The sequence below is a fragment of the Colletotrichum abscissum genome (assembly GCF_030869225.1).
Source record: "Colletotrichum abscissum strain IMI 504890 chromosome Unknown Scaffold_11.1, whole genome shotgun sequence".
NCBI lineage: Eukaryota > Fungi > Ascomycota > Sordariomycetes > Glomerellales > Glomerellaceae > Colletotrichum > Colletotrichum abscissum.
The window spans coordinates 396,181-422,448 of NW_026849999.1; the positions used below are offsets into that span (position 1 = coordinate 396,181).

At 48.9% G+C, this 26,268-nt stretch overlaps 7 protein-coding genes across 7 annotated transcripts; 5 read left to right on the forward strand and 2 right to left on the reverse strand.

The window, feature by feature from the left end:
* Positions 1-190: 190 nt before the first annotated feature.
* On the forward strand, positions 191-1,480 carry CABS01_05482 (essential for mitotic growth 1; the record flags this gene model as incomplete). The annotated part of the gene is made up of 3 exons (XM_060538852.1): positions 191-230; positions 607-875; positions 1,004-1,480. 3 exons carry the CDS (start codon positions 191-193, stop codon positions 1,478-1,480), a joined length of 786 nt encoding a protein of 261 aa, XP_060405114.1.
* Positions 1,481-7,569: 6,089 nt separating this feature from the next.
* CABS01_05483 (uncharacterized protein) lies at positions 7,570-9,879 on the forward strand (the record flags this gene model as incomplete). The annotated part of the gene is made up of 2 exons (XM_060538853.1): positions 7,570-9,454; positions 9,809-9,879. 2 exons carry the CDS (start codon positions 7,570-7,572, stop codon positions 9,877-9,879), a joined length of 1,956 nt encoding a protein of 651 aa, XP_060405115.1.
* Positions 9,880-10,982: 1,103 nt separating this feature from the next.
* Positions 10,983-12,917, forward strand: CABS01_05484 (cystathionine gamma-synthase; the record flags this gene model as incomplete). Its single annotated transcript, XM_060538854.1, has 3 exons — positions 10,983-11,030; positions 11,110-11,204; positions 11,279-12,917. The coding sequence occupies 3 exons, from the start codon at positions 10,983-10,985 to the stop codon at positions 12,915-12,917; spliced, it is 1,782 nt and encodes a 593-aa protein (XP_060405116.1).
* Positions 12,918-13,155: 238 nt separating this feature from the next.
* On the reverse strand, positions 13,156-14,928 carry CABS01_05485 (uncharacterized protein; the record flags this gene model as incomplete). The annotated part of the gene is made up of 5 exons (XM_060538855.1): positions 13,156-13,298; positions 13,357-13,656; positions 13,729-14,472; positions 14,567-14,734; positions 14,886-14,928. 5 exons carry the CDS (start codon positions 14,926-14,928, stop codon positions 13,156-13,158), a joined length of 1,398 nt encoding a protein of 465 aa, XP_060405117.1.
* Positions 14,929-16,582: 1,654 nt separating this feature from the next.
* CABS01_05486 (DnaJ domain-containing protein) lies at positions 16,583-18,218 on the forward strand (the record flags this gene model as incomplete). The annotated part of the gene is made up of 2 exons (XM_060538856.1): positions 16,583-16,692; positions 16,769-18,218. The coding sequence occupies 2 exons, from the start codon at positions 16,583-16,585 to the stop codon at positions 18,216-18,218; spliced, it is 1,560 nt and encodes a 519-aa protein (XP_060405118.1).
* Positions 18,219-18,669: 451 nt separating this feature from the next.
* Positions 18,670-20,189, reverse strand: CABS01_05487 (peptidase family C54; the record flags this gene model as incomplete). Its single annotated transcript, XM_060538857.1, has 4 exons — positions 18,670-19,057; positions 19,111-19,338; positions 19,395-19,563; positions 19,631-20,189. The coding sequence occupies 4 exons, from the start codon at positions 20,187-20,189 to the stop codon at positions 18,670-18,672; spliced, it is 1,344 nt and encodes a 447-aa protein (XP_060405119.1).
* Positions 20,190-23,728: 3,539 nt separating this feature from the next.
* CABS01_05488 (G-patch domain-containing protein) lies at positions 23,729-25,948 on the forward strand (the record flags this gene model as incomplete). The annotated part of the gene is made up of 3 exons (XM_060538858.1): positions 23,729-23,853; positions 24,012-25,372; positions 25,434-25,948. 3 exons carry the CDS (start codon positions 23,729-23,731, stop codon positions 25,946-25,948), a joined length of 2,001 nt encoding a protein of 666 aa, XP_060405120.1.
* Positions 25,949-26,268: the final 320 nt, after the last annotated feature.

Sequence of the window (26,268 nt, forward strand, 5' to 3'; positions counted from 1 at the left end):
ACTATTCTTCATTTTTTTTCTCTCACTACTTTCTCATTTCATTGTTTGCTGTGTGCAACAACGCGCCTGCTGTACGCACCTTCCTGTCTGTGTAACGAGACAAGAAGAGAAAACAGAAGAAGAAGCCGGGAAAAACCTGCACCGAATCTCACCACCCCATCGTCGAATTTCCCCCTCCAAAAAAATCAACATGTCTTCTCCAGAGGCCCGTGCTGGCGTCAAGCGACCTCGTAAGTTCCCAATGTGCGTCCCTTGCGCGACTCACGTTTTCCCTTGCATCAAGTGAAAACCCCGAATCCAGGGCTCCTCCCTATTGCAATTGTCTGCCGCTGTCATTCCGGGAACCTCCTTCTTCACGGACAGCCTCTGCGCCAGCCATCCTACTTCCAATTGCGCGCAGCATTTCGTGGTTATAAGCCGTAGCTACCCCGCCGCCCTGCACACTTCACCTCGTCCCCTACCCCAAACACCACATATCGAGTGTCCAGCACAACGCAGGCAATCGCGACACGATGGAAGACATGGCAGACAGTTCGCACAAGGGCAAGCCCACACAGCTGGCTCTGCTCCATTGACATAGGTTTGCTAACCTGCGTATCCCAACAGGCACCCAGTCTCTTCCCCCTCCTGCTCTCCCTCAGCTGGTCGCTGAGCAGCACACCGCCATCCCTCCTACCGACAAGGATTCTCAGCGCCTCATTGTCGTTCTCTCCAACGCCAGTCTCGAGACCTACAAGGCTTCACATGGCGGCACCGGCCGCAACGGCGTCCAACGTGAGGAGAAGTACTCGCTACTCAACAGCGACGAGCATATTGGAGTTATGCGCAAGATGAACCGCGACATTAGTGACGCGCGCCCGGATATTACACATCAGGTTGGATACTACCAGCGAACTGCTTTTGCTTTTGCTCTTGCTCTTGCCCTTGCTTGTGCTACTGCTTTTGCGCCTCAACGCGCCTAGCCCGCCGTGTCTGCATCCAACATGCTGACCATACTGACTAGTGCCTCCTGACCCTGCTCGACTCCCCCATCAACAAGGCCGGCAAGCTTCAGATCTACATTCATACCGCCAAGGGTGTCTTGATCGAGGTCTCGCCGTCTGTTCGCATCCCGCGTACATTCAAGCGCTTTGCCGGTCTGATGGTTCAACTGCTGCATCGCCTGTCCATCCGCTCGACCAACTCGCAGGAGAAGCTGCTTCGTGTAATCCAGAATCCCATCACCGATCACCTTCCGCCCAACTGCCGCAAGGTTACGCTCAGTTTCGAGGCCCCTCTGGTACACGTCAGAGACTACATCGACACGCTCGCCCCCAAGGAGAGTGTTTGCGTCTTCGTCGGTGCCATGGCAAAGGGTGCCGATACCTTTGCTGATGGCCTCGTCGACGAGAAGATTTCCATCAGCAACTACAGCTTGTCCGCCAGCGTTGCTTGCAGCAAGTTTTGCCACGCTGCTGAGGATTCCTGGGACATTCAGTAGTCGAAACCCGACATCTACGCAGTCGTTCACGTTGCGGGGACACGAATCCAGGCAGCAGCGATGGCGAATCAGAGCGGCAATGTAAGTGGTGGCCCCCAGGCGCTTGGAGGTGCGAAATGCGCCCCAGAGCGGCAAATTGAAAGTCGAGGGGTTGCGCCTACGGAATCACGATACAACATCATGGTGTCCGCGCGCGATCTTGGAAACTTGGGTTACCTGTGCCATCGCTGTCGCTGTTTTTGCAACCAAAACCGGGGCGTTCGACAACGGGTCCAAGGCGCTTTCTCCGCCTTGACAGTTCAACTTCAACCTAAGTTGTCGTTTCTTTTTGTTTGCCCCTTACTCAGGATCTATAGGGGTGGCGGCCTTGGCTATTGTTAGAGTGATATCTTCGTGCTCTCGGCAAGTGCCGTGACAAAATGGGCCACCCTTTGATTTGCACATGAAAAAGGGTACATTGCGACCAAACGCTCAGCGGTGTCGCTGGGGAGCATACCAAAAAAAAATAAGGAAAAGGAAAAGGAAAAGGAAAAGGAAAACAAGGACGACGTTTCAAGGACTAATGGTGTATAGCTGGATACTAGCGGCTACGCGGATAGGTGTTGCAAGGCCTCATACTTGGAGGCCAGTTAGAAAGACAATGTATCTACCGTGTTTGTTGGGTTAAGAAATCAAGATGCCGTGTACTATGAATCTGATCCAAATGCGTGTGTGCCTGTGAATGTACTGCGGTACGAAGCCGCGTGTTTCCGTCTAACTTCCTTAATTAGGTGTTGAAGGCATCCTAGACGAAAAGGAAAGACGAAAGACTGCCGCATAGACTCATGGATTGCCAAGAAGGTGCTGGACTGATGAGCATAGATAGGTGCGGTTGAACGAAAGATGGGAAAAAACAGTGTCGGGCAACGGTTGAGTTTGTGATTTGGCTTGTCATTGATGCCTGAGTGGACTACGGCATGGAAGGCAAAATGAAGTGTTTGTTGGTCACCTCAGTCTGCTCAGGGACGAAGAGGGACGCGACAATAGTGAGGCTCGTTCGCCTTACCATGCATGGAACTGCCCCGCGTGTGCATGTGAGGGAGTCAGACTGGGCTGGTGTGTACACCGCATTACCACTTGACGGTTCGAATGTGATAGAATCGACGGGCAAAGTTGACAAAAGCAGGGGGTATGTTGGGGGCGCGTGGAACAGGGCGGCGCGGACCGATGTGCCCGACTGGGTGGGAGGAGATATGTATGCGTCCATACGGATGGATATGCGCATTTGTCCTGAATCCTCCGTACTGAGCTCACAAAACATGTCGGGGACCCGGGGACTCAAGCTGGTGGGAGGTTGGGCAGCAGGCAAGGTGGACGCATAGTTGCATTAGTGCCCTTCTGGTATGGGGGTTGAGACTTGAACATGCTGAAATCCGACAATGGGCGGCATGGCCAGCTCACAATCTCGTGACAAGTTGATGGATCTGGAAGCACGCGAGCTAGAAAGTGCGAGGCTGGGTGCACCATGCTGGCAGCTATGGTGCCCAGGCAAAGTGGAGAGGATATCTGTATTCGGAGATGGAACGGCGCAAACCACCACCTCATTGTAGGATTTGATATCCATACGAAAGATGGAGACTCATAGAGAATACAGCACGTCAGGGCAAGTCGGTCAAGGAAGGCAAAGCCGCGAAAAAGCCTGGCAAGCTGCGACGTGGTGGAAGGGGGGTGGATGCGGTGAGTTACAGACAGATGCGAAATTGGAAAGTACATTTGCAGAGCACAGAGACTTTCCCAAGAGATGGTAGGTACCGTGCCTGCTAGGTAGGTGAGGCAATACCTTAGGTCAAGGGACATTTGGTATCGAGGAAATCCAGGTCAAGCAACTTGGGACAGTGAGGTGGGAGACAGGAAACGTGGAGCGGATAATGAGGTAGCTTCTATTAATTTATCATACAAGAGATACCTTAATGTGCCTTAGTTTGCACTTTGATGTGTGGATGGATACCTGAGGTACTTTACCACGCTCACTTCGTCTTCCAGAGTATGGCAGCTGCTTCTCATTTGGACCGCGCGCAACGAGCGGCTTTTTCATACCCAAGGACCAAGGTACCTACCTACCTAAGGTACCTTACGTACTGAGGTGCTGCTTCCAGCGGACCACTTGGAAGCCGCAAACGCTTCCGACGGGACTCCCGCGCACTCGTGCGTCCAGTCTGTCCAATGACAGTAGTTATAGACGCGACTTTTATACCAAGTGATTTCTGACGACCGCCTTTCGTTCCCCAGGGTTGGATAATCTGCAGTGCGGTATTTCTCGGCCGGTTTAGCTTACTTATTACCCGAAAGACAGTCTTGGATATTTCCAATACCAAATGGAACCCTTTGTGGCATGGGTCGCTAATAGCATTCGAGGAGGCTTCCTTTTCTCCCTTCTCTCTTCATGTTTTTCCTCTCCCACAAGTGCTCCCACCGCCTCTAGCTTTCGTCTGGACCAAGGATTCTACGGATACCTGCAATCTTGATCCATCTCTCTAGCGGTCCCGAGAGGGTGGCTACTCTCATCCTGGTTTAACTCAGGGCACGACAAATGAGTCTGCAGCAACAAAGGCCAAGGCGGGGCTTGAAGAGACGAATAGTAGCCGGACACGACGAAACGATCAAACGCTCCAGTGCCACTATCCGCAAGAATACTCCGGACTGAGACTGAGATTAGGACCCGTATCAACATCATACAGACCACACATTGACGACCATGCTCCCGACACGATCCAGATCGTGAGATGCGGCAGCCGTTGCTGCTTGCAGGATGATCTACCCACCTGAAGCACCACTTGACTTCTCGTTCCTCGGTTCTGCCAGGTATTCGTACACGTAGCCCGGCTCTAGCCCCAGCCCCAGCTCCAGCTCCCGATACCAAGCGGCGCTTGCCTGTGGCCGGTTGTATGTACATCGTTGGGCGGCTGGGCCTGACCACGGTCCCAATGACACCAGTCAGTCGCCCTTCAGAATGAGGGAATGAATGCTGGTATCTGAAGGATGGGGCAAATTACACGTAGTTGGCATCCGTACACCTGTACTCTGTACAGGCTATGCTAAACTGGCTGGCGCGGCGTTAGGATAGCCTCATCTTTCATAGGCGCCGAAAAAGATCAAGTGGTCCGCCCTATGCTTCCGTGGCCCGTCTGAGGTCTCCGGCTGGATGTCCCGGCGCAATGTGGACATGCCACCTGCATCACCGGCCACTAGCTGCAGTTCACCACACACCATCGCAGCTGGACTGGGCTCGTCCGGAACGGGCTGGCTGCATATTGGATTTGGCCAGAAGGCACTGGACGAAAAGTGCGACTCCTTACCGACTTGTGAGTGGGGTTTCCGTTAAGCTGCCTCAAGGTAAGGTAGGTAGGTTGGGCTCAGCAGCAGGGACAAGCTGTCAGTTTATGGCGGCCCCGTGCTACTGGAGTGATGGATGTGCCGCTGATGATACCCTACCTAGGCACGCCGTACCTTGAAGACAAAGTACTGGCTTCCGTATGGCTGCCAATATTCACCTCCCAGATAAAGTAGGTCTTGTACATAGTTGCAGGTGGGTGGGTTGCCAGAGACGTTGCAAGGTATCTAGGTAGGTAGCTACCGACGGGAGTAGGTACGGAGGTGCGTCTCAATAGTCCTTGCAGTTGCTGCCAAGACCTAGACCCACAATTATAACTAATTTCGACCAATCGGAGGCCACGGATTATTTTTAACCTACTTTAATTACTTTCTACCCTAGTACTACCTATAGTAACTACTTTAACTTATATACTACTATTACGATTATTACGAGGTTTACGAGAATATTAAAACTATTAAACCCGCTAAATTACTACTTTTAGAGCCCTTTTTTTCCCCTTAGTATAGATCCTAAGATACTAATAAAGAAGAAGCTAGATCTAGGCGTTAAGGTAGTAATTTTAGTTTTATAAAGTTATATAATTAAGTAGATTATTAAATAGATATTTTAGGCTCTAAGAATTCTAATCCGTACCGTCTTTAACGTTCTTATCTATATAAAAAAGAACGGATTTGACCTAGCTACTCTTACTTTTTTAATTTAACTTATTTATTACGAAAATACCCCCCGAAATAGCTACTTAACTAAGTAAACTAAAGAGGTTAACGACGCTATTATTTATAAGGTTTACTACGACTAGTATAGCTATAAAAAGAACTATATTAATATTACTAAAGACTTTATAAGAGACGACGGTGTTAATATATTAATAATAACTATTTAGTAAATCCTTTATTACTACGGCTTTTATAAAACTAAACTAACTTATAAGCTAGGCTTAACGAAAAAGATATAGTAAGAGCGACTTAAGTAGTACCTTAATTACTAGTACTAAACCCTCGACGACTAGAAGCGGGTTATATAGTTAAATAAGACCGTAGTTACCCTTAATTACTACCGTAATAGCTATAAGCTCTAGCACTACTTAGATAAGGCCTATACTAAATAGTATATATAAAAGAGGTAGAAGGGTTATTTTAAATTTATATTTTAGGGCTCTTTTATATATAAAAAAAAAGGGCCGTATTATTATTAAATTCCCGAGACTATTACTAAGAAGAAGGCTACCGAAGTAGAGATTACTTAGCTTAATATTAAACTCGAGCCCGTTCGACGTTAATAATAAGAGCTTAAGAGTAGTATAGAGCGAATAAGCTTATAGAATTTACCGGGCCGTAAGCCCTAATTTAATTAAAATACGAAATTAGATAAGTTAGTATAAAATAGTAAGGGCAGGATTAACTAATATAGATATTATAAAAAGATCCTATTACCTAAATTATTCCCTTAGGTTAAAGGATTACTTAGTAATCTAATTATATAAGAGGATAAGGTGCTTACCTATAACTATTATTTTACTTACTATATGTATAGCCTTTTTAAGATTACGAAGCTTTTTTAGCTAGGTAATTCGCCCGACCTTAATTTTATTAAACCTTATTAGCCGTAAATAAAGAGATAGATTACTAAAAAGGGGGCGCTTAGGTCCCGGGTAGAAGTAATACGTCGTTAATAAGAGTATTAGTACGTATTATTACTAAAGGAAATTTAGAAATAAATAAAAAGGATACTTTATTATATTAAGTAAATAATTATACTAGAGGGCGGTAATAAATATAAAGAGGGTTAACGGGCTAGATTATACCGTTAAATAGCTACTAATTAACCTTAATTAACGCTTTTTTATTACAAAATCGACGATAATTAACGATAATTATAGTGGCCGAATTCTGCCGCTTATATACACCCTAGCCAGCCCCTTGTCGACTCCCCTGTCTGTGGCAGGGGTTGGTCTTGGCAGCAACTGCAAGGACTATTGAGACGCACCTCCGTACATAAGACACATATGTGCGGGCAGACTTGCTTGAGTCTTGACCCTCTCACAGCTTGGTTTATGTCGGTTGCGCGTGCCCTCTCCCCCCCCCCCCCCTCGTCAGACTAAGAAGTATCTCTTTTAAGCATTTCCTTTCACGCAGGAGTCGGGACCTGGCATGCTTGAGGTTGATTCCCCTTTCTTGTTGTCATTAGCATTCTGGTATCTGTCTCGGTGCTACGCTGCCTGCCTGTCAATACCTTACCAAATCACCCACTAGCACTACCACCATCACCAGTGCACCACCATAAACCTACACACCATCATCAATAGGTTGCCCTGGATAGTTTCACTCCGAATTTTCTTTGCAACCACCTCGAAGAACGCACAAATCAACGAGGCTGCCACTAAGCCTACTTAGCTTGAGTCGCCTGTCTGCGCCTCTGCCCCCCCCCCCCCCCCCCCCCCCCCCCCCCCCCCCCCCCCGCCCCCCCCCCCCCCCACACCCTCCTCCCCCCACGCCCCCCTCCCCCAAAACCCCCACCACCGGGCGCCCCCTCCCTCTCTTGGCCCCCTTCTCCGCCCCCCCCCCCCCCCCCCCCCCTCGCGTCCGCGGAAGCGCAACGGCACTTACACGAAACTATTCTCGACCTGCTACCTAGCTCTTCGCTTCGCTTCACTCTCACCTCAAACAGCCGCCCTATCTAGTCATCAGGACCGGCCCTTTACTACCAACCGCCCCAAATGACTCCCTACTTTGACGTCTCCCACCTCCCCTCCTCAACTTCCTTCTACTCCGCCATTTTTCAATCTCTGGGCATCCACTATATATCTACGGATTCCCAGACCGCTCCCCCGGACGCCAACGCCAGCGCCAACGAAGGCGCCGACACCGACTCCAAGACGGCCATCACCACTTCAGGTCCTGGCAGACTTCCCAGCACCGTCACATACGGTATACTGTCCCCGCTCACCCCCATTTTCCAGATCCGCGAGGCCCGCAATTCCAGCGAGCCCCTGAAGCTCTCTCGCGCCGTCTTTTCTGCTCCCTCCCCCACCGCTGTCACCGACTTCCACGCCTTTGCCGTCCGGGCCAATCCGAACCTGCTGTCCAGCGTCCCGGCTGATCACTTCACTCGTCCCGCTTTAATCACTCAAAGTGGCGATATCCACCGGGCTACTGTGACCGACTTGGACGGTAACACCATGGAAGTTGTATATCAACCCCCTCCCAACTATCCTCCCTCCTACGCTGGCTCTACTGTTCGAAAGACACAGTCTACCACGGAGGAGGCTGGCCGTATTCTGGATTGGAATTACGACGTTGCAGCATCCGAGCCCCCCCCGCCGCCTTCTGTTTCCGGTTCCGCTACTGCCGGGACCTTTTCATCAGTCTTCGCCATGGCCGCTCGCTCTGGGTCATTTCCCGGTAACGAACCTCCTTACACAATGCTTCGTCGAAGCGTCACCACCTCGGTCATCGAATCGCCAACCAAAAGAGACGAAATCCCATCTCAGCCCTCTCCATCCAGCGGTGGCATCGCTACAAACACCCTTGTCGGAAGTCTTTTAGGTGCAGCTGTTGGTGCCGCCGCCGGCGCTGCCGTCACCTACGGAATGATGCGCAAGGAACGTGCACGAGCTCCGCGCCAGGAGTTTGATGGCTCCGGAGCCGCCCCTCCGTTTCAACGCCGTTCCACCTTCCCCGATCAATATACCGATCCGCAGGCCGGACGTTATGTCGAAGTCGAGAGGACCGTCGAGAAGATCCGGTACCCAGAGGCTTACCCGGCACTATCGGACAACCGAGCACCTCCCCAGTACATGGCCAAGTACAGCCAGGTCGGCGCTCGAAGCCGTGCCGCAGATGACCTGTACGACGACACCCGCAGCCGGCACTCGTCTCGCTATCAGCTCGAAAGAGGCAGCAGTGTTCGTTCTCGCAGCCAAGCCGCCGTTCCCCGAACCGCCCCCCTTATGCTCACTGATTACGAGCACCAAAGTAACGCAGGCTCAAGACACAGCATGGCCAGCAGGTCGGCCGTGCCCCGCACCATCGTTGACGATGCCGGAACCTACGTCTCAGCCCGAAGCGGGAGGTCTCAGTCCACCATCCGTCCGCCCCCGCCCACTGTTGAGACGATATTGGGCGGGCGGAGTCAAGCACCTAGCCGTGCACCCAGTCGCGCGCCGACTATGGCCCCCAGCCTCGTCCCGAGCCGCGCACCCACCAAGGCGCCGAGCATGGCGCCGAGCAGGGCGCCGAGCAGGGCGCCTAGCAGGCCTCCGACTGTTGTGCGTAGCAGAGCTCCTACTGTGGCACCTAGCCGAGCCCCGAGCATGGCACCCACTCAGGCGGCGCCGGCTACTGTTGTCCCTAGCAAGGCACCCAGCAGAGCACCGAGCAGAGCTCCAACCAGAGCTCCAAGTAGAGCTCCAACGGCGGTTCGAAACACTCAACCCGTCTTCGCCTACCCCCCTGCCACGCGAGCACCGACCTATGTGTCGGCACGCGGCCCTCCTCCGCCAAAGAGCCGCATTGACAGTGGTCGTAGTGCCTGGGAAGATGACGCCATCAGCGTAGCACCAAGTGATAGTATCAGCTGTATCGGCAGCAAGACCAGCAGGCGTCAGTATCATTAACGAGATGGAGATATGCAGTGGGTTGTCTTCCACCGGAACGTTTTGATACAGCTATCGGGGCTGGCAAGACCTCCAATGTCGAGCGACTCAAAATTATCAACAGATTACTCGGCCGCACAGAACGAGTGCCGATGTTATTGCAACATATTTTTCTTATTTAAAGGCTGGCTTTTACGATTTAGGCACGGATACGGATGCATGGCATGGCAGTTGTTCTATTTACAAAGGATGATGACGACCAGATGAGGCTGAAGCCGGGGCAATACGGAAATGATTGTGACATATGGGAGTCATGTTGAGATACTTTTGCTTGCTTGGGGACTGCTCAACGCTGAGATAGATACTAGAAAAGCTCTTCACAAGGCTGATCTCGCTGACATGGGCTTCCACGGAGGTCTACCAAGTTCTTGAATGCGTGTAGGTGTTTTCGTGTCTTGGGCCAAGTTTGTGGAAATGCTAGACCGGTGTCGACTAGTGTTCCTCAGCTCTTGATTAATGGATAGTCTGGTTAGATGATAGGCTGGACCAAAGCTATGGACTGTTTGGTTATCACCGTCACCAATAGTATTATCCGATATCTTAACGCTGTCTGTTTGGGGCTTGGGGCTTGAGGCTTGAGGTGAGGGCTCGAGGGAAACCAATTCTGTTTTTGGGTCTGCTATGATACATTTCGCTTGATAGATATCACGTCGTAGATGCCCAAATTCACTTACCTTACTTTCAAGAAGTTCAAATATTTGGGCTTTGGGTCTGAGGTCCTAGGTATGTTAGAAAGGTACTATATGTAGGTATCCGTATTGCGTAAGGTAGAGAGACAGCAGGTAGAGTCGAATAAAATGCCCCTCGCGGGGCATCACTCCGATCCTCGGCGCCCCGCATGCCACGGCACAGACCAACAATTACCAGTCACAAACTCTCAATCCCACGTCGCTCCACTAAAAGTTATCCTTTGGGGATTTGGCAGATTTCTACGGATACTGACTTCTAATCACCCACATCGAGTCAAGTGCCGGCAAACCGGGGACATGGACACTGGAGGTAAATCTGATGAGATTCGCAATTGACAGCATATTTTCATCGACAACTACTGGGCAGGGCCACCATTTTCAATACCTTGTACCCATTTTAGACTACTTGAAATCTCAGTCGATCCCACACATGGAAAGAGGGAGAGTCAGAGATAAACAATACTAGTGAGTGCGGGAGGGAGAAGGAGAGAGAGAGAGAAAGAAAGAAAGAAAGAGAACTGTACGAGTGGAGGGCTCTTGCGTGATACCTTACCTACCTTAGCCACCTCTGCACCGGCCTTGACCCACATCTTGTCCAATTCAAACTCCAGCCTACTTGACTCATCTCATTCTCATACAGGTCAACGACGCATAAAAGCCCACACCACATCACCTCGGTGAAATACAGAGCAAGTCGATCACTGGTCATAACACACACGCTTTTAAATGAGGTCTAACACATTGTACAGTTCACGTAGATAAAAAGCACAAGTCAAGATTGTCACAATGCCCGCTCTGGAATTGGGACAGTCCATCCCGCCAGACACTGCTCATGTACGCCGAAGCCACTTCCATGTGGTTCCCTTTCCTTGTTCAGAGCCATGTGTGACGTCGTTGCTAACAGCCCGCGTAGGCAGTGAGCGTTCAGCTTCCTACGTGGAAGGCAAATGTCGGCTATGAAGAGGGAGAATCATGGGTCGTCGATAAGATGACCACCGGTTATCCCAGGTAAGCCTCTTCTTCCTTGTCAACTCTTTGTTCCCGGCTGAGACTATTTTTCTGTCAAGATTCTTCATTCATAGGAGCATTGTAGCCTTGGCTGAAGATCTGATTGCCCAACATGGCCCTTCGGGTCAGAAAGCCATGTTGTTTCCCACCCCTCATATTGCGAGAAGGTGCCTGGCCTTTGTAAAGAAACATGCAGATGCCTCAATTTCTGCCGGTGCCACCGTCATTGATTTCGGGCTCGACATGACCAAGGATATCTCACCGCTCCTGCGCTCCCTGTCACCCACTGTCTCTGCCGTGGTGTATGCCCCCGAGGTATTCCCCTTTGCCAAGCAGTACTGGCAGCATACAGGAGACGGAATCTCAAGCCGAAGAGCGGAATTCTGTCATGGTCTATTGAAGGAGGGCCTCTTCGTTCCCGTGGCAAGGCCCAACTCCCCAGTGGGAAAAGCCCACAGAGGTCCGAAGAGATACCATCGCCCATCTTCCATCGACGACACCAAGACGGCTCACCACCCAGCAGCCAAGGTGAACCCCCAGAGTGCGTTTGAAACGCAAGAAAGCCTACGCTTTCTCGAGGAACGCTTTGGCCGTAACCTCGACCTGTCCCTCGTCGAGCGCGCCAGGTCGGCCATTAAGCGTAGAATTGCGGGCGCCATGGCTGCCGACATGGAGGCCAGCATCAGCTCACTGCCTCCCATGGGAGAAAACGCGAGAAACCAAAAGGACCTGCAAGAAAGCGACGTATACTTGTTTCCATGTGGCATGAATGCCATCTACAACGCCCACCGGGCCATGCTGCGCGCTAGGGGCGACCTCCAATCTGTCAACTTTGGCTTCCCCTACGTCGATACGCTCAAGATCCTACAAAAGTTTGGTCCCGGCTGTCTCTTCTATGGGCGCGCTTCAGAGGATGATCTTGACGATCTCGAAAAGCGCCTAGAGAGTGGCGAGCGCTTCCTGGCGCTCTTTTGTGAATTTCCCGGCAATCCTCTCCTAACTTGCCCCAACTTGGCGCGGATCCGTACCCTCGCAGACAAGTACGATTTCGGCGTCGTTGTGGACGAGACCATCGGCAGCTTCATCAACATTGACGTGCTACAATACGCAGACATAGTCGTAAGCAGTCTGACCAAGATATTCTCGGGCGACTGCAACGTCATGGGCGGCAGTGCCATCCTTAATCCAAGCGGCAAGTACTATCAGGCCCTGAAGGGTGCTTGGATCGAGGATCTGGAAGATACGTACTGGCCAGAGGACGTCGTTTTCATGGAGCGTAACAGCCGCGACTTTGCATCGCGTATTGAGCGCATCAACGAGAGTTCCGAGACAATTTGCGACATCCTCTCGGCCCATCCGCTGGTAAAATGTGTTTACTACCCGAGAGTAAATCCGACGAGAACCAACTACGATCTCTGCAAATTGCCTGGTGGGGGTTATGGCGGGCTTCTGTCGGTCACGTTTCACAAGACGGCCCACGCCATTGCCTTTTTCGACGCCATTGAGACGGCTAAGGGCCCAAGTCTGGGTACGAACTTTACTCTGACATCGCCTTATGTACTGCTGGCCCATTACCAAGAGCTCGACTGGGCCGCTGGTCTGGGTGTTGATCCGGACCTCATCCGCGTCAGTGTCGGCCTGGAGGAGAAGGATGAGCTGCAAAAAATTTTCACCAGTGCTCTTCGAGCAGTCGAAAAGTCACAAGATGATTGAGTTGCACAATAAACTTAGTAGGACTGGAGCATTAATGGGTAGCTGGATGCGGAGGCACACGGAAGCCAAAAGATGACAAGAATCTGGAGAGTAACGAAGAGGTGCTCGCCAGCAACGACCACAAGAATCTCCCACATTCAAGTCTCGTTGCAACCGAAAGCTCAACCTACAACCGGCAAGGGTATCTCTAAGAAATCTATAGGAAAGCAAAGAAGAAGAAAATAAAACACGACAGCATCTACATAACAGAGCATTCAGAGTGCACGTACTCAGGACCATAGTCCTCAATGCCTCGTTCAATCTCGTTGGCTCGCTGCTTCTCCTTGGCCTCCTTGGGGAAGTACTTGCGCATGTATCTCTCTAGTTGGATATCCAGATTATCTGCAATCATTAGTGTGAGTCAGTGTGCACTTTGCATCAGCAAACTAGGTCTACTCACCCGCGGACGCCCTCATGACGGTGTCTGCTCTACACAAAGGGCAGTGCTTCTCGTTCCGCCTTTGGATCTTGACAATGCACCGGATGCAAAATATATGTTGGCAGGCTAGCCGGACAGGCCTATAGGCAATAGCGAAGCAGATTGGACACAAATAATCACTAATCTGCGGTACGACTGACACTAAATCGGTGGACATTTGGGCGCAAATGTCTTTCGCCACGGAGTCGGCCAGCAGCTTGTCGGAGTGGACTTGAATTGGAAAGGATTTCGAAACACCTAGGCAGGTACGTTTGTCGAATTCTGCCGTGAATCAGCTTCGCTTGTACAAATCCAACTAGATTGAAAACGATATTGATAAGGGGCGAGGCTCACTCTTAAGAATTTTGTAGATGGCAACCTGGTTGATTTCCTGGAACTGCAAGTTTTTGAGGAGAACGGCGTTAAGACTTAAGAAGCGAACCAAGGCTTCGCGACTCTCGGCAATCTTGAAGGATTTGACGAGATTCCTCTTTGTGATTTCCTCTTGGAACCACTGGAGCTGCTTCGCAGCCGTCTGACTGGTTCTGGACCCGTGGTCTTGCTCGTTGGTTGAGAAGAAGACCTGGGCGTCGAGGTACAGCTCGAAAATGGCTCGCCACCTCGCAAGGTCGCTCTTGGAGAGGCGACTGGGTTTCGTCAGATGTGAAATCTCCTGTCTCAAGGCAACGATCTCCGTCACCATGGCCTTTTCTTCCTTTGCCTGAAGTGCATCCAGGTTGTTGACATCGCTCTGCAGAATGTCAAAGAACTCACTATCAAAGACAAGTGGAACTTCGATACGCTCATAGTGCTCTGTTGGCGATGACTGGCCTTCGACCTGTAGACATCTCTGGGTGTCTGACAACTCAGTCTCAGCATTAGCAAGAGACTCAGCAGACGAGGCTGGCGACTTGGTTGGTACGTTGTCTTCGGGAGCTGCAGCCGGGATCGGTTGAGCTGGATCGTGGGACTGCAAGGCGGCGATGCGTTCCATGAGGGAACGGGATGCAGGCGTTAGTGATGCATCAACGGCATTACCGTCGCGCATGTGCACCAAAACAGTCAGCTTTGGTCTCAGTAACTTTGAGTTCCCGGCAGCTGTGTGCGAATTAGCCCTTATGCTTGTGGTAGGGGCGTACGGGGTGGCGGTAATGCGAACACCGTTACATGGGAGAGGGCAGAGAGAGTTTACCATTGAGGCGGTATTTGGCGGCCAGTGGCGAATCATTAGCCGGGTCGAGAAGTTGGCGTAGAGTCTCGGGATCAAGCCCCAGATCGTTGAGTTCCCTGGCGACGCGTTTGAGAACCTTCTTTAGCTGGCCATAAGGGATGGCCTGATCAATCCAGTGGGGCGGAAAGTCTGAAATTGAGCAGCGTCAGACAATGTATCGTCATTTTTTAGTTGTTTGAGGGGAAAATCGCATTCAGTCTCACAGAGTGTCTGAGATGAGACGAACAGGAAGGATATGAGAGGGAAATATCCGTAGAATAGTGACATGTGGTACACTAACCTTGGCGCCTAAGCGTTTCCTTGAAGTCGTGTGCAAACTTCATGGCGTATTCAAATTGGTTGGAACTGCAGTGCAACAATACTCGATACTCGGACTGGTGTCTTGGCAGGGCGTAAAGACATGGCTTTCTCTGCGAGGGGTGGATAGGATAGCCCTGGATTCATAGACGAATGATCAAGAAAGAGGGTTGGGGGGCTTGTGACGGGAGGGTAGGTAAAGGGTCAGCAGCGTACTTGCACTATATAAAATTTCAATCGCAGACAGGCAAAAGTACGTAACTCGATTGGTTTCCTGTCACCGGCCTCGACGACGTGCTGAGGGCTAGGCTGGGCTGGACCATGCTGTCGAACAACGGGCCAGGACAGGGAGGGAAAGGCGGGGGGTAGAACAAGGCATGGATGGGCGGGCGGGCACACCGGACGCCATCCCATCCCATCCACATCCCCATCCGTAGCCGTCAGCCCGTCACTAACTCTCCTCGAGGTTCGGATATATGCATACATACCTTGCTTCGCATGACACCAAGTACCTTAGGTACAATACGGTATGGTAGGGAACTGGGAACACTTGGTACTTTAGGTAGGGCAATCGTAGGTGCCATAATATGCCTTACGGCAGTCGTTCGACTACACCTGAGCAGACTTTCCGTACACGGACTCAGTCATTGAAGATACTTCACTCAATGTTGTCCTCAGAAAAGGGTGGGATTGGGCCCGCTGCTCCTGTCACCAAGCCGAAAAGTAGCTCCTCTCGATCGATGCTCATTACCTTCAACCCAGTCACCAACTTCGGAGTCGGCACGTTGCCATGCCAGGTGGGACCACGCAAGAGTCATTGTCAGTCTTTTCCGAGTAATGAGATAGTCGTACTAATATAGAGTATTACTGTATCCGTGCAATGACGGACAATTACCTCGCTCGCTCATCAAATGTCCTGGCGTGCACCTGCACTGCCAACTGCCTACCTGTCGACTTGCGTAGGTTTTCGATCAGACATCTATTGTCGGTCTTTATCTAGCGTCAACCATGTGGTTCAATGAAGTACCTTAGGCAAAGGCATTCGTATGGGCAGTAGGTATCAGTGTGATGGTGACCATTCTCCAAGATCAGATATTGAATGAGTAGGTAGATAGAAGAGATAGGTACACAGTACTTTAGCTACCGCGGCGCCTACCTCAAGGAACCTTACCTTCAACTTCAACAACCCTTAATTTCTTATCTTATCAACAATGGCTGGCAATGAGGGGTTGCGGGGTATGTCTTCCTTCCCTTACCTGAAGGCGTGGAGGGGCACCTACCAAAAAAAAAACAAAAAAAAAGGAATGAAATTCGGTTCAAGATTTATGGATTACCTTAGTACCTAAAGTCTACCTACCTAGGCACCACAACGAAGTTCCATCCTTACTTTACTTGGAAATATCTTATCGTCTTTACCTAGCTGACGTGCCTGCCCAAGTCCTTCATCTGTTGTGAATTTTTGGTTACCTTGACCTGGTGAATATCTTGATCACTGGTTTTCTTCACTTTTCTGTGCCGCGTGTCGGGCTTCTTGGACTGGTCGGTCGCCAGCTTTCACCAAACACGCGCCGGCTCCAACACGCGATCCTGTGGCAGCTCTCGCATGTCAAGGTATTCGGCGGACAGCAACAAATAACCCCACCCAATTCGCTTTACACCACATAGCGTCTCCGGTGTGTCATGGGTGCTCAGCAATCCTCCGGTCGAGACCAGAGCGAAGGCTCCTCTGAACCGGTCAAGACATGTTACTACGAGCTCCTTGGAGTTGGGCGCGACGCTTCTGACGATGAGTACGCACTGGTTCTTCACCTCCCAATGCTCTTAGGACTTTGCTTGGGTCTATGCTTATTGATCTCGGGCCTACAGAATCAAAAAAGCTTACAGAAAACGAGCCCTTGAGCTTCACCCGGACCGAAACTTCCATGATGTCCAGAATGCGACCCGTCGCTTCGCCGAAATCCAGGCCGCATACGAGGTACTTGCCGATCCCCAGGAGAGAGCTTGGTACGACTCCCATCGCGAAGCCATCTTACGTGGGGCCGATCCGACCGATTCAGGCACCAGCCCCGAGTACAATAACGTGAAGCTCACGTCCACCGAAGACATATTCTCCCTCATTCGCCGTTTTGACTCCACTGTTCCTTTCACAGATGGCGCTTCAGGGTTCTTTGGCATTGCCAAGGCGACATTCGATCAACTTGTTGATGAAGAAATCGCTGCTGGCGCGTATGAAGTGGGAGACACTCCGGATTATCCTACATTTGGCTCCTCTACCGACAGCTATGAGCACACTGTCAAAGCCTTCTACAGTGCCTGGGCCAGCTTCTCGACTTGCAAGACTTTTGCGTGGAAGGACAAATACCGGCTCGTGGACGCCCCGGATCGCCGTATCAGACGTGCTATGGAGAGAGAAAACAAGAAGATTCGTGAAGAAGCCGTACGAGAATTCAATGACGCAGTCAGATTCCTCGTCACTTTTGTACGAAAACGTGATCCGCGTTACCTTCCAAACACACAGACAGCTGCCGAACGCCAGGAGTCTTTACGTTCCGCCGCTGCCGCTCAAGCTGCACGCTCACGTGCCGCCAATAAAGAGAAGCTATCCGAGGCATCCGTTCCTGACTGGGCTCAGGCGAGGGATGAAGGCGATACGACCGGCCACTTCTCGAGCAGCGAGGAGGAGGAATCAGAGGTAGAGGAGATCGAATGCGTTGTATGCAACAAGACCTTCAAGAGCGAGAAGTCATTTGAAGCACATGAGAGAAGTAAGAAACACGTTAAGGCAGTGCAATATTTGAGGCGCCAAATGAAGAACGAAGATATGGATCTAGGTCTACGTGACGTTCCTATCGCGCCCAAGATGGCGACACCGAGCGACGAGTCTGAGGGGGGGTTTGGTACTCGGGACCGCGGTGAATTGGACGCCGCAAAGGGCACGGATGACACATCAGCAGGACCAATTCCTCATATCGATGAGATGGAGCTCACTGATACGTCGTCAGATAGTCTCGCGGATGACGAGTATGCTTCGCGTGCCGAGGTTGAGCAAAGGCTATTCGCAAACGACAACACCGTTACCGGGGCGAGCGAAGACGATGGCACAGAAGCCGCTGCTCAGATTGTGTCAGCCGGTCTAGAAAAATTGTCACTTGAAGATGACAATGAAAGTGGCCATGGGGCACAGCCAAAGAAGTTAGGGAAGGCCAAGGCGAAGCGTGAAAAAAAGGCAGCACGCCAAGCAGTGGAGGAGGCCGAAACTAACAGTGTGAGTACCGGTCTGGATATATCCAAAGTCAACTCTGCTTTTGATCACTGACACCTGATCCATAGAATACATGCATTGTGTGTAATGCATCGTTTCCGTCCAAAAGCCAGCTCTTCAGTCATATTCGTGATCTCAATCATGCCCGGGCACCCCCAAATGCAAAGGCACCAGCAGGCGCTAAGAAAAAGAGACGCTGAGTCAATCTGTATCTAAGACTGAGCTGTCTCAGGCAATCATCCAACGATTGAAGAGCGAACTCGCACCTTAAAGGAAACCAATGTTCATACCTAACCAATCCTGTGTTATCCAGCCTCGTGATTAAAGTGAGCATCCTTTACGCCAATAATGCGACTGTCCCCGAACCGGATATGTAGCCTATCCCAAACCCAGCAGCTTCAGGCGAAGAAACCCTGTATCGGGCAATGTGCATCCATGCGTTTCCAACGCCCATATATTCGATCTCGGATCCTGGCGGAAGGATCATAGCAAACGACGGAGAATCTCAAGCGTCCAAGATGGTGTCACCATCATCATCACTAATTGTTTCAACTTCATCAATGGCACTATTCCTCTCTCCTCCGCCACCTCTGGACACAGGATCGTAGTCCGCGACATGGATCACGGCTTTTCCTTGGACGTGCTTTACGTTACGCCTCCACTCGATCCAGTCGTCCTCGTCCTGTATCAAGAAACCAATGAGCATGCTGGGGTCCAGCTCCCGAACATGGAGCCGACGTAAGCGTCGAGTATGAGCGGTATCAACATCTGCTTTACTATAGCGAGAAGGATCCGTATGAAATGGGAGTGCAGGTCGGGCATGGTGCGGATCAAGGTAGAACAAGTAGGAACCTTGTGTGCCGATGAAATAGTGAGAAGAGGAAGGTCTGCCACTGTAATGATCGTGAGTGAGTACGCGATATCTGATTTTGATGGAGGCGCCTACCCTGCAATGCCCACTGACTGTGGCATTTGTAGTGCGGCTATGAGAGCCTCCCAGTAGACCGGTGTAATCTTGTCAATTCCGAGCCTCGTACCAACCAATATGAGTGTAGGGTGGAACTGAGAACCTTCAGGTTTGGCTATCTTCATGAAGTTCTCCTCGTAGACATCCGGTCCGTCTCCAGTGGAATACACTCGGAGAGGCTGGTGTTCTTGGGCATTGGCCAAGGCTCTGGTTTAGGAAATTAGCCTGTATGACTGCATCTAGGAACAATATCGCAGGCCTACTGAATGCAGCGAGCGGTGGCCGAGGGGCCAAACCATTCCCCAGGGTATTTCCCACATGCCACTGCGCCATGTTGAACGAATTGATGGATGGAATAAGGCGCTCTTGGATCGTCCGCAAATAAAGAAATCAGCTTTCTCTCCTCTTCAGTTTTATCACCCCGTCGCCATCCTACTACCGATGTCAGCGAAAGGGACTTGCAGCGATAGTAATCGTCAAACTATCCCAGGCAACTCACCGCGCCCTAAGTTGATGACTGCCATCGCATTTGCGAGTAAGCTTTGACCTGATCGGATCATGCATCCCCAGCCACTGTCAGACGAGAAGCCGTTTTGATCCACTAGTTGACTTTTGATACGCATCGAGAAAGATAACGCAGACGAGGCTCGTGGATCTGTAGATTTTGCTATAGCCTGGAACTCTGATCTGTAAGTCATCCAAAACTTGGATTCAAAGTCGTCAAGAAATGCCGAAGGCCAGCCACCGTCCTGCTCCAGGTAGTCCTCATCATAAGCAAGCGAAGACGAAAAGCTACTGGACACAGAATCCGGGGGGGTTTCCGGGGCTTTGGCTGTAGCTAACACCTGTGAGGCTTTTGGCTTGGTATCGGTAGACTCGGTCGACGGAGGGATTTGGCTTCGATTGTCTGTATCCTGATCTTTAGTAGCCTTGGTATTCAGCTTGTAGGAGCGACCCAAGCACCAAACTGGAAGATCACTCTGATGGTCGTTGGTAGGTTGGGGATCCCAAAACATCTGGACGATGCGACGGTATCGGCCGAGGTCCACCGCAGCCATGGCGGATCCGTTCGACTACGAAGCCTGTCCACAAAGACCTGCGATATGGAACAACTCGTCCTGAAGAAAGATGATCTCGTATGCGCAGGCGACAACGAAGGGAATCTAGTCGCTCTTCCTTCTGAAAGCTGTCGGTGCGACTTTGGGAGTTGTCAAAAGCAAACAGAGGTAAGTTTTGCAGATGACAGTGCAAGCTTAGACAATTAGGCAATTACACTCGAGGCAATATCGATGCGAGGCCGCAGGGGTGATAGATGGTCAAGTTGGTGAGATGGGAAGTCGGTCAGTCGGGGGATGGTGAATGAGCAATGAAGATAGCAATGCCGTATCTACCAAGAAGGCATGCGACGAGGAGGTAGGTAGAGGTGGACAAGCTAGCACAGCCAGACGACCTTACGTGATAGGAAGGAACCCCCCGTAACAGCGTAAAGACCACTTGCAGCCCAAGTCTTCAGCTATCTGAGCCGATGACAGGCGGACTGTCCCTGTGACGCATCAGCCGAACACAGCGGGGCTCTTGGTGTGGCTGTCAGGTAGCACTGCTGCACGGTAATGTACCTAGGCAGCCTGTATCTGTAGGTAGATTTCTGCCCCACGTTACGTGGTGAGGGGACAGCAGCCCAGGTCCTCTTTTGATCGGCAACTAGTGCTGGAAGGATAGAATACCTGAGGTGCGAAGCGGGCATTAGTGCAAGGCTTCGGATTTTAGCTAGGTACCGTAGAAACTCGAGCACTTCAAACTTGCGTTAGCCCGTGCTAACCCTACTAGCTTCCCATACTAAACCTTTTCGGGCGGTTAATTATATTTAATTATATAATCGACTATACCGTATATAGAAGGCGGTAAGTGATTATTTTCCATTTTTTACTCTTATCTAACTACCTACTTCGACCTACCTCTACTTACCTCTAGCTCTTACCTAGGCTAGTAGCTTAGCGATTAACTTAGCTACTTATTACGGCCTATTACTATTTATACTTCTACTAATTATATTACTAATTTAATTACTAATTATATTATTAATTATATTTTTAATTATACCTTTATTACAGGCCTTATTAAATACTTATAATACCCTTACGACGGGCCCTTATTAAAAAGAGTACGAATATAATAAAAAAGCTAATTATACCTTTAATAACTAAGTACCGCGGGCCTATTCTTACCCTTATTAAAAATTAAAAATATATATTACGAAGTTATTTAATTAAGCGGCGCCCTTATTATTATATTTATTAAATTAAAATTAACCTCTTTATATTTTTTAAGTATTATCGTATTAAGAAAACTAACGAGGAGGTAATTTACTTATTATAACTATGCTAGGGCGAGACTAAGCTATTAGGGATATATAAACGTCCTATATATTAAAAAGCTATAAATTAGTTTAAAGTTTTTTAAAGTATAGTTATTATTTAGTATTAAAATTATAAGTTAATTATTAATTAGTCCTTTAATTACGCTTACTACTTATAATAATTAAAGCTCGAGATAGCGCTTTATAACGCTTTTTATTAATAATAAAGTAAAGAAAAGCTCGTTAATACTAGTTAGTTTAAAAAGAACGCTAAGCGGATTTTTATTAAGCAAAATCTAAATAATAAACATTTTTTTACTTTTTTTTCTAATTAGTTTTATAGTTTTTAGAATCGTATATAAATTACTTAATATTAACTTACTAAATAGGTAACTAAGTTATTTACTAAGTATTTTAAAGTTATTAATAGCTTTTTTTTTTATTTAACGAGTTAACTAAATAGCCTTAGTAATAGTAAAGCAGTCTAACTTTAGAAATATATTTAGGAGTTTAGTTTATTAATTTCTTAACTTACGAATTCTTAACCTCGACGAGACCTTAGTTCTTTTTAAATACTTAGATAGTTATATATATAACGACGTTAGAGCTAAAATCGTAGTTAATAAGAATAACCGTAGCGGTTAGGGTAAGTAATAAGCTATATTAATACTTTATATTTTTATTAATAATATATAATAAATTAAACTAAAAATAATATTTTATAATAAGCCCGTAGAAGAAGGGGGTTAATTATAAAAAAAAGAGGCCTTATTATATATAAAAAGAGTAATAGTTAAGTTTAATAAAACGGCTTATAATAATAAGTATTTATTTAAAAAATAAATTAAAGAGGAATTAGTAGTACTAACTAAGGGAAATAAGTACTTATTAATTATAAATATTACTTTTTTTTATAAAATAGATTCTATTCTAGTACTATTATGTTAATATTATATTACGCCCTATTTTATATTACTAAGGACTACTTCTCTTTTCTAACCTCTCGATACCGTAGTTAATAAGCCCTTTAAATAGTAGCTTTTAAAAATAACTAACGCTTATATACTTAATAAGGAAAAGAAAGCGCTAAATAAGTAAGAGGAGCTTAAATAAGAGATAGGTATAAAGAAAATAATAGTTATTAAAATAGTTAAGATAGTAGTTACTAAATTAGCTTATAAAAAGGGCTTAATAATTAACTAGGCCTTCTTATAATATAAAATATTTATTTAGCTTAATAATAACTAAGTTAATAAAATCCGGATTAAAGACGTACCCGCTAAGGCTATTAATTATATTAAATAGGAGCTTTTTAATATAAAAGCTTATATTAAGTAAAAGATATTATAAAAAAAGATTTTAAACTTTACTATTCTAAATAATAGGTTAGAATATATTTTTATAATAAAAAAAGTCTATAATAGTATTAATAAGTAATACGTCGACCTAATAGTCTAACTATTATATAAATAAGGGCCCGTTAGTAATAATAAGCTAGGGAATAGTTAGAGGCTTTCGGTTACTTACGTATAATAGCTTCTAATTAATACTTTTATTATTTTTATTAATTTAATAAAAAAAGCTTAAAACCGATAAAAAAGCTAAAATAATTATTAAATTAGATTAATTATAAATTTAGCCTTAATAGCGAGCTCTTATTAGCTAGATCGATCGGAATATTAGCGTATATTAAAAATAAGTAGCGGCTATATTTAACTACTTTAGGTAGTATTACGGTTCTGCTAGAGCGCTAGCAGGGTTAGCACGGGCTAACGCAAGTTTAAAGTGCTCGAGTTTCTATAGTATCCGAGTCGATATAATATCCACAGTACTTCTGTGAATAAGGTACCTTACCTTTCATGATCTGTGCCCCGCCTGAGCGTTTCTTATCGATAACAGATGCGACAAGATCCAGTAACTGCCTAAGGTAACCAACAAACCTAAGGTATCAATCATGGCTCTTCCCTAAGTATGCATAGGTAAGCATCTAAGCTAAGATACCTCGCCCCCGGTGCCTACTCCGCATTGCGCTTTCGTAGGGACAGAATATGGAGTAGAGGTACGCATAATAGAAGGGATTTTTTTGGGCCGGCTTGCCACATTCTGAGTATATTTCTGACCTCAGCGGAAGTTGTCAGAGCTCCTACAACCACACATCCAGTTGACAGAAACTACTCCTTGACTACCCAGACAAGACATAGACGGCACTTCCATTGAACATTCTTCATCGCGTGGGCAGCGATGCCGCGCGGTGGGAAAAAAGGTGGCGCACGAGCGCCACCACGCAATGCCCCTCGCCTTCGCCCTCCCGGTGGTATAGAGCGGCATGCAGCCAGTTTCGTTCCTGCGATTAGCCCAGCCGGTCAGTATATGCCATTCTGATCGGGACTCGTCTTGGGCAGCACCTCCCATTGATGGCATGCAAGTTAACCGGGCTCGCAGCAGGGTTTACATTGCAAGACGAAGCCCGCAGCACCGCTCATCGCTCCTCACCCTGGAGCAGTGATTCCAAACTACGCCACAGGCCGGTTGCCTTCATCAATACTGGAGCTGCAGAGCCTCTCAAACAACTAGAGAGCATCTTGCAGATTGACGAGGGGAATTCTACAAGCAGACCTCAAGCGGAAATCGAAGGACAAACCATCACCGATGGCCAAGCTGCTGCCGACACACCTTCCCACGAATCTCAACCTGCTGTTTCGCTTGTCGAAGCTCACGTCCACGAGGCCATGCCGGTCGATATTGCCGCCGAAATGACGGATGTCTCTCTAGACCCACGCGAGGTAGAGAAGGCTACGATCTCCGGAGCGGAAGACATCACTGGCGCTGAGGCTCCCATCGCACCTCTTCCCTTCTTCTTCGACGTCGTGGGAGAGACTCAACGGCTTGACGCATTTGTCGATCAAAACCCAACTCGTTCTCCATCGCCTACGTCGTCCAACTCTAGCGAAGATGTCATTCTGTTCAGAGGTCGCAACAAGGTTCCCAGAGACAAGCAAGGTTCGAAGTCCAAGGCCAAATCGAAGCTGAATACTTTCAACCTGGGCGGCATCTCTACCGAGATCAACGTCCTGGAGAAGACCGTGAAATCAAACAAAGACAGCAGCAGGGATATGCCTATGAAGACTGTCGGAAACTCTACACAGGAATCTCGTCGAAATGCCGCCAAAGACTTGAAGCGACAGGAGGACGATGAACTGATTGCTGACTATATTGCCAACATGAGGGAGTATGGTGAAGACGAAGCCCTGATGCCTGCCAAAGCCTATTCTCGCCGTGACATAGGCGGCTCTTTGAGCGAGTCTGAAGGCATCGATGACTCGTTCCAGACCGTCGTAGCCACGAGCAAGACCGAGGAGTTATCAGGCGTCAACAGTGAATCGGAACATGCGACTGCAGGGGTTGGAAAAGCGCCTAAGGAAAGCGACGAGAAACCTGTCCATAATGCACAGAGGCGATCCGAAAGGCGCAAAGTCATACAAGATGATCATGCACTAAGGGGAATTTTTGAGACGGACGTTTCCTACCTGGCATCACTCGAACAATCTCTTGCTGAAGACGCATCGCCGCCTTCTGACTCAAGCGACCAAGACGACGACGATATCTTCAGATCAGCAGCAGATAGATTTGCGAATGAGATCGACGATTTCGACTTCATGGACTGGAGCCGCCCGGCGTTGAAGCCTAAGAGGAGCAAGGGTGCCAGGGGCAAGGTTCCCGTGTTTGACATTTCGGACTCAGAGCTAGAGGGCAAGATGCAAGCTGCGTGGAAGAACGATCGCTTGAAAAAGGCTGAGAGGAAGAAAGAACGCCAAGCCATGCGTAGTATGGGATTGTTGGGTAAACATGCAAACCCGGAAGATCTCAGAGTCAAATATCCCCACGGTATGGGGCTTGAACAAATCGCCGATGAGCTAAGAACATTCCTCTTAGGCACTCAACCTAGGCAAGTTTCATACACTTCGAGTGCACTCAAGGTATTGGAGGCTGACTTATTACCACAGTCTCACACTACCGCCCATGGACAACCATGCTCGCAAGGTGATTCACGAACTAGCCAGCAAATTCAACATCAAGTCCAAGTCCACAGGTTCGGGTGACCAAAGGCGACCCATGCTCCACCGCACTTTCAGGACCGCCAAATTTGCCGATGAGATCTTCGATGTAGCAATTGCTCGGGTCGGCCGCAAATACTTCCCTCGCAACGATACGGCAGTGCGGGCTGCCGTACAGAGGCAATCGGCTCGTAGGGGAGGTGGTGGTGGACACGCGGGAGTTGCCTATCGGGATGGCGAGGTCGTCGGGGGTTCCGCGCCTGAGTTGAGCCAGGAAAACAAAGGTCGTGCAATGCTCGAGAAAATGGGCTGGAGTAGCGGTACGGCGCTGGGCGCGATTAACAACAAGGGCATTTTGCAGCCTGTCGCCCATGTTGTCAAGCGTAGCAAGGCCGGGCTGGGATAACACGCATGGGCGGTCATCGCGGTGTCGCTGACTTTGCGGAACAGCGCGTTCAATGTCGTGCCCAAGATGGGTCGCTGTGGGCTGCTTTGCTAAAGGTGCTCCTGGGGCGCCGGGGAGCCCGCGTTCATACTTTAGTATATGTGTGCACCGAGCACGTTTGCAACGAAGTAGACTTGTGTTGTTGATGTTCATGTGTACGATTTCATTCGTCCGAAAACCCTATTCTCAAGGTGTATTGTACAACCCGCGAACCCCGTTTGACCGTGAAGACATTGCCCCCAAAAAAGCAAACCATCCGTAACGCATTAAGAGACCCCAAG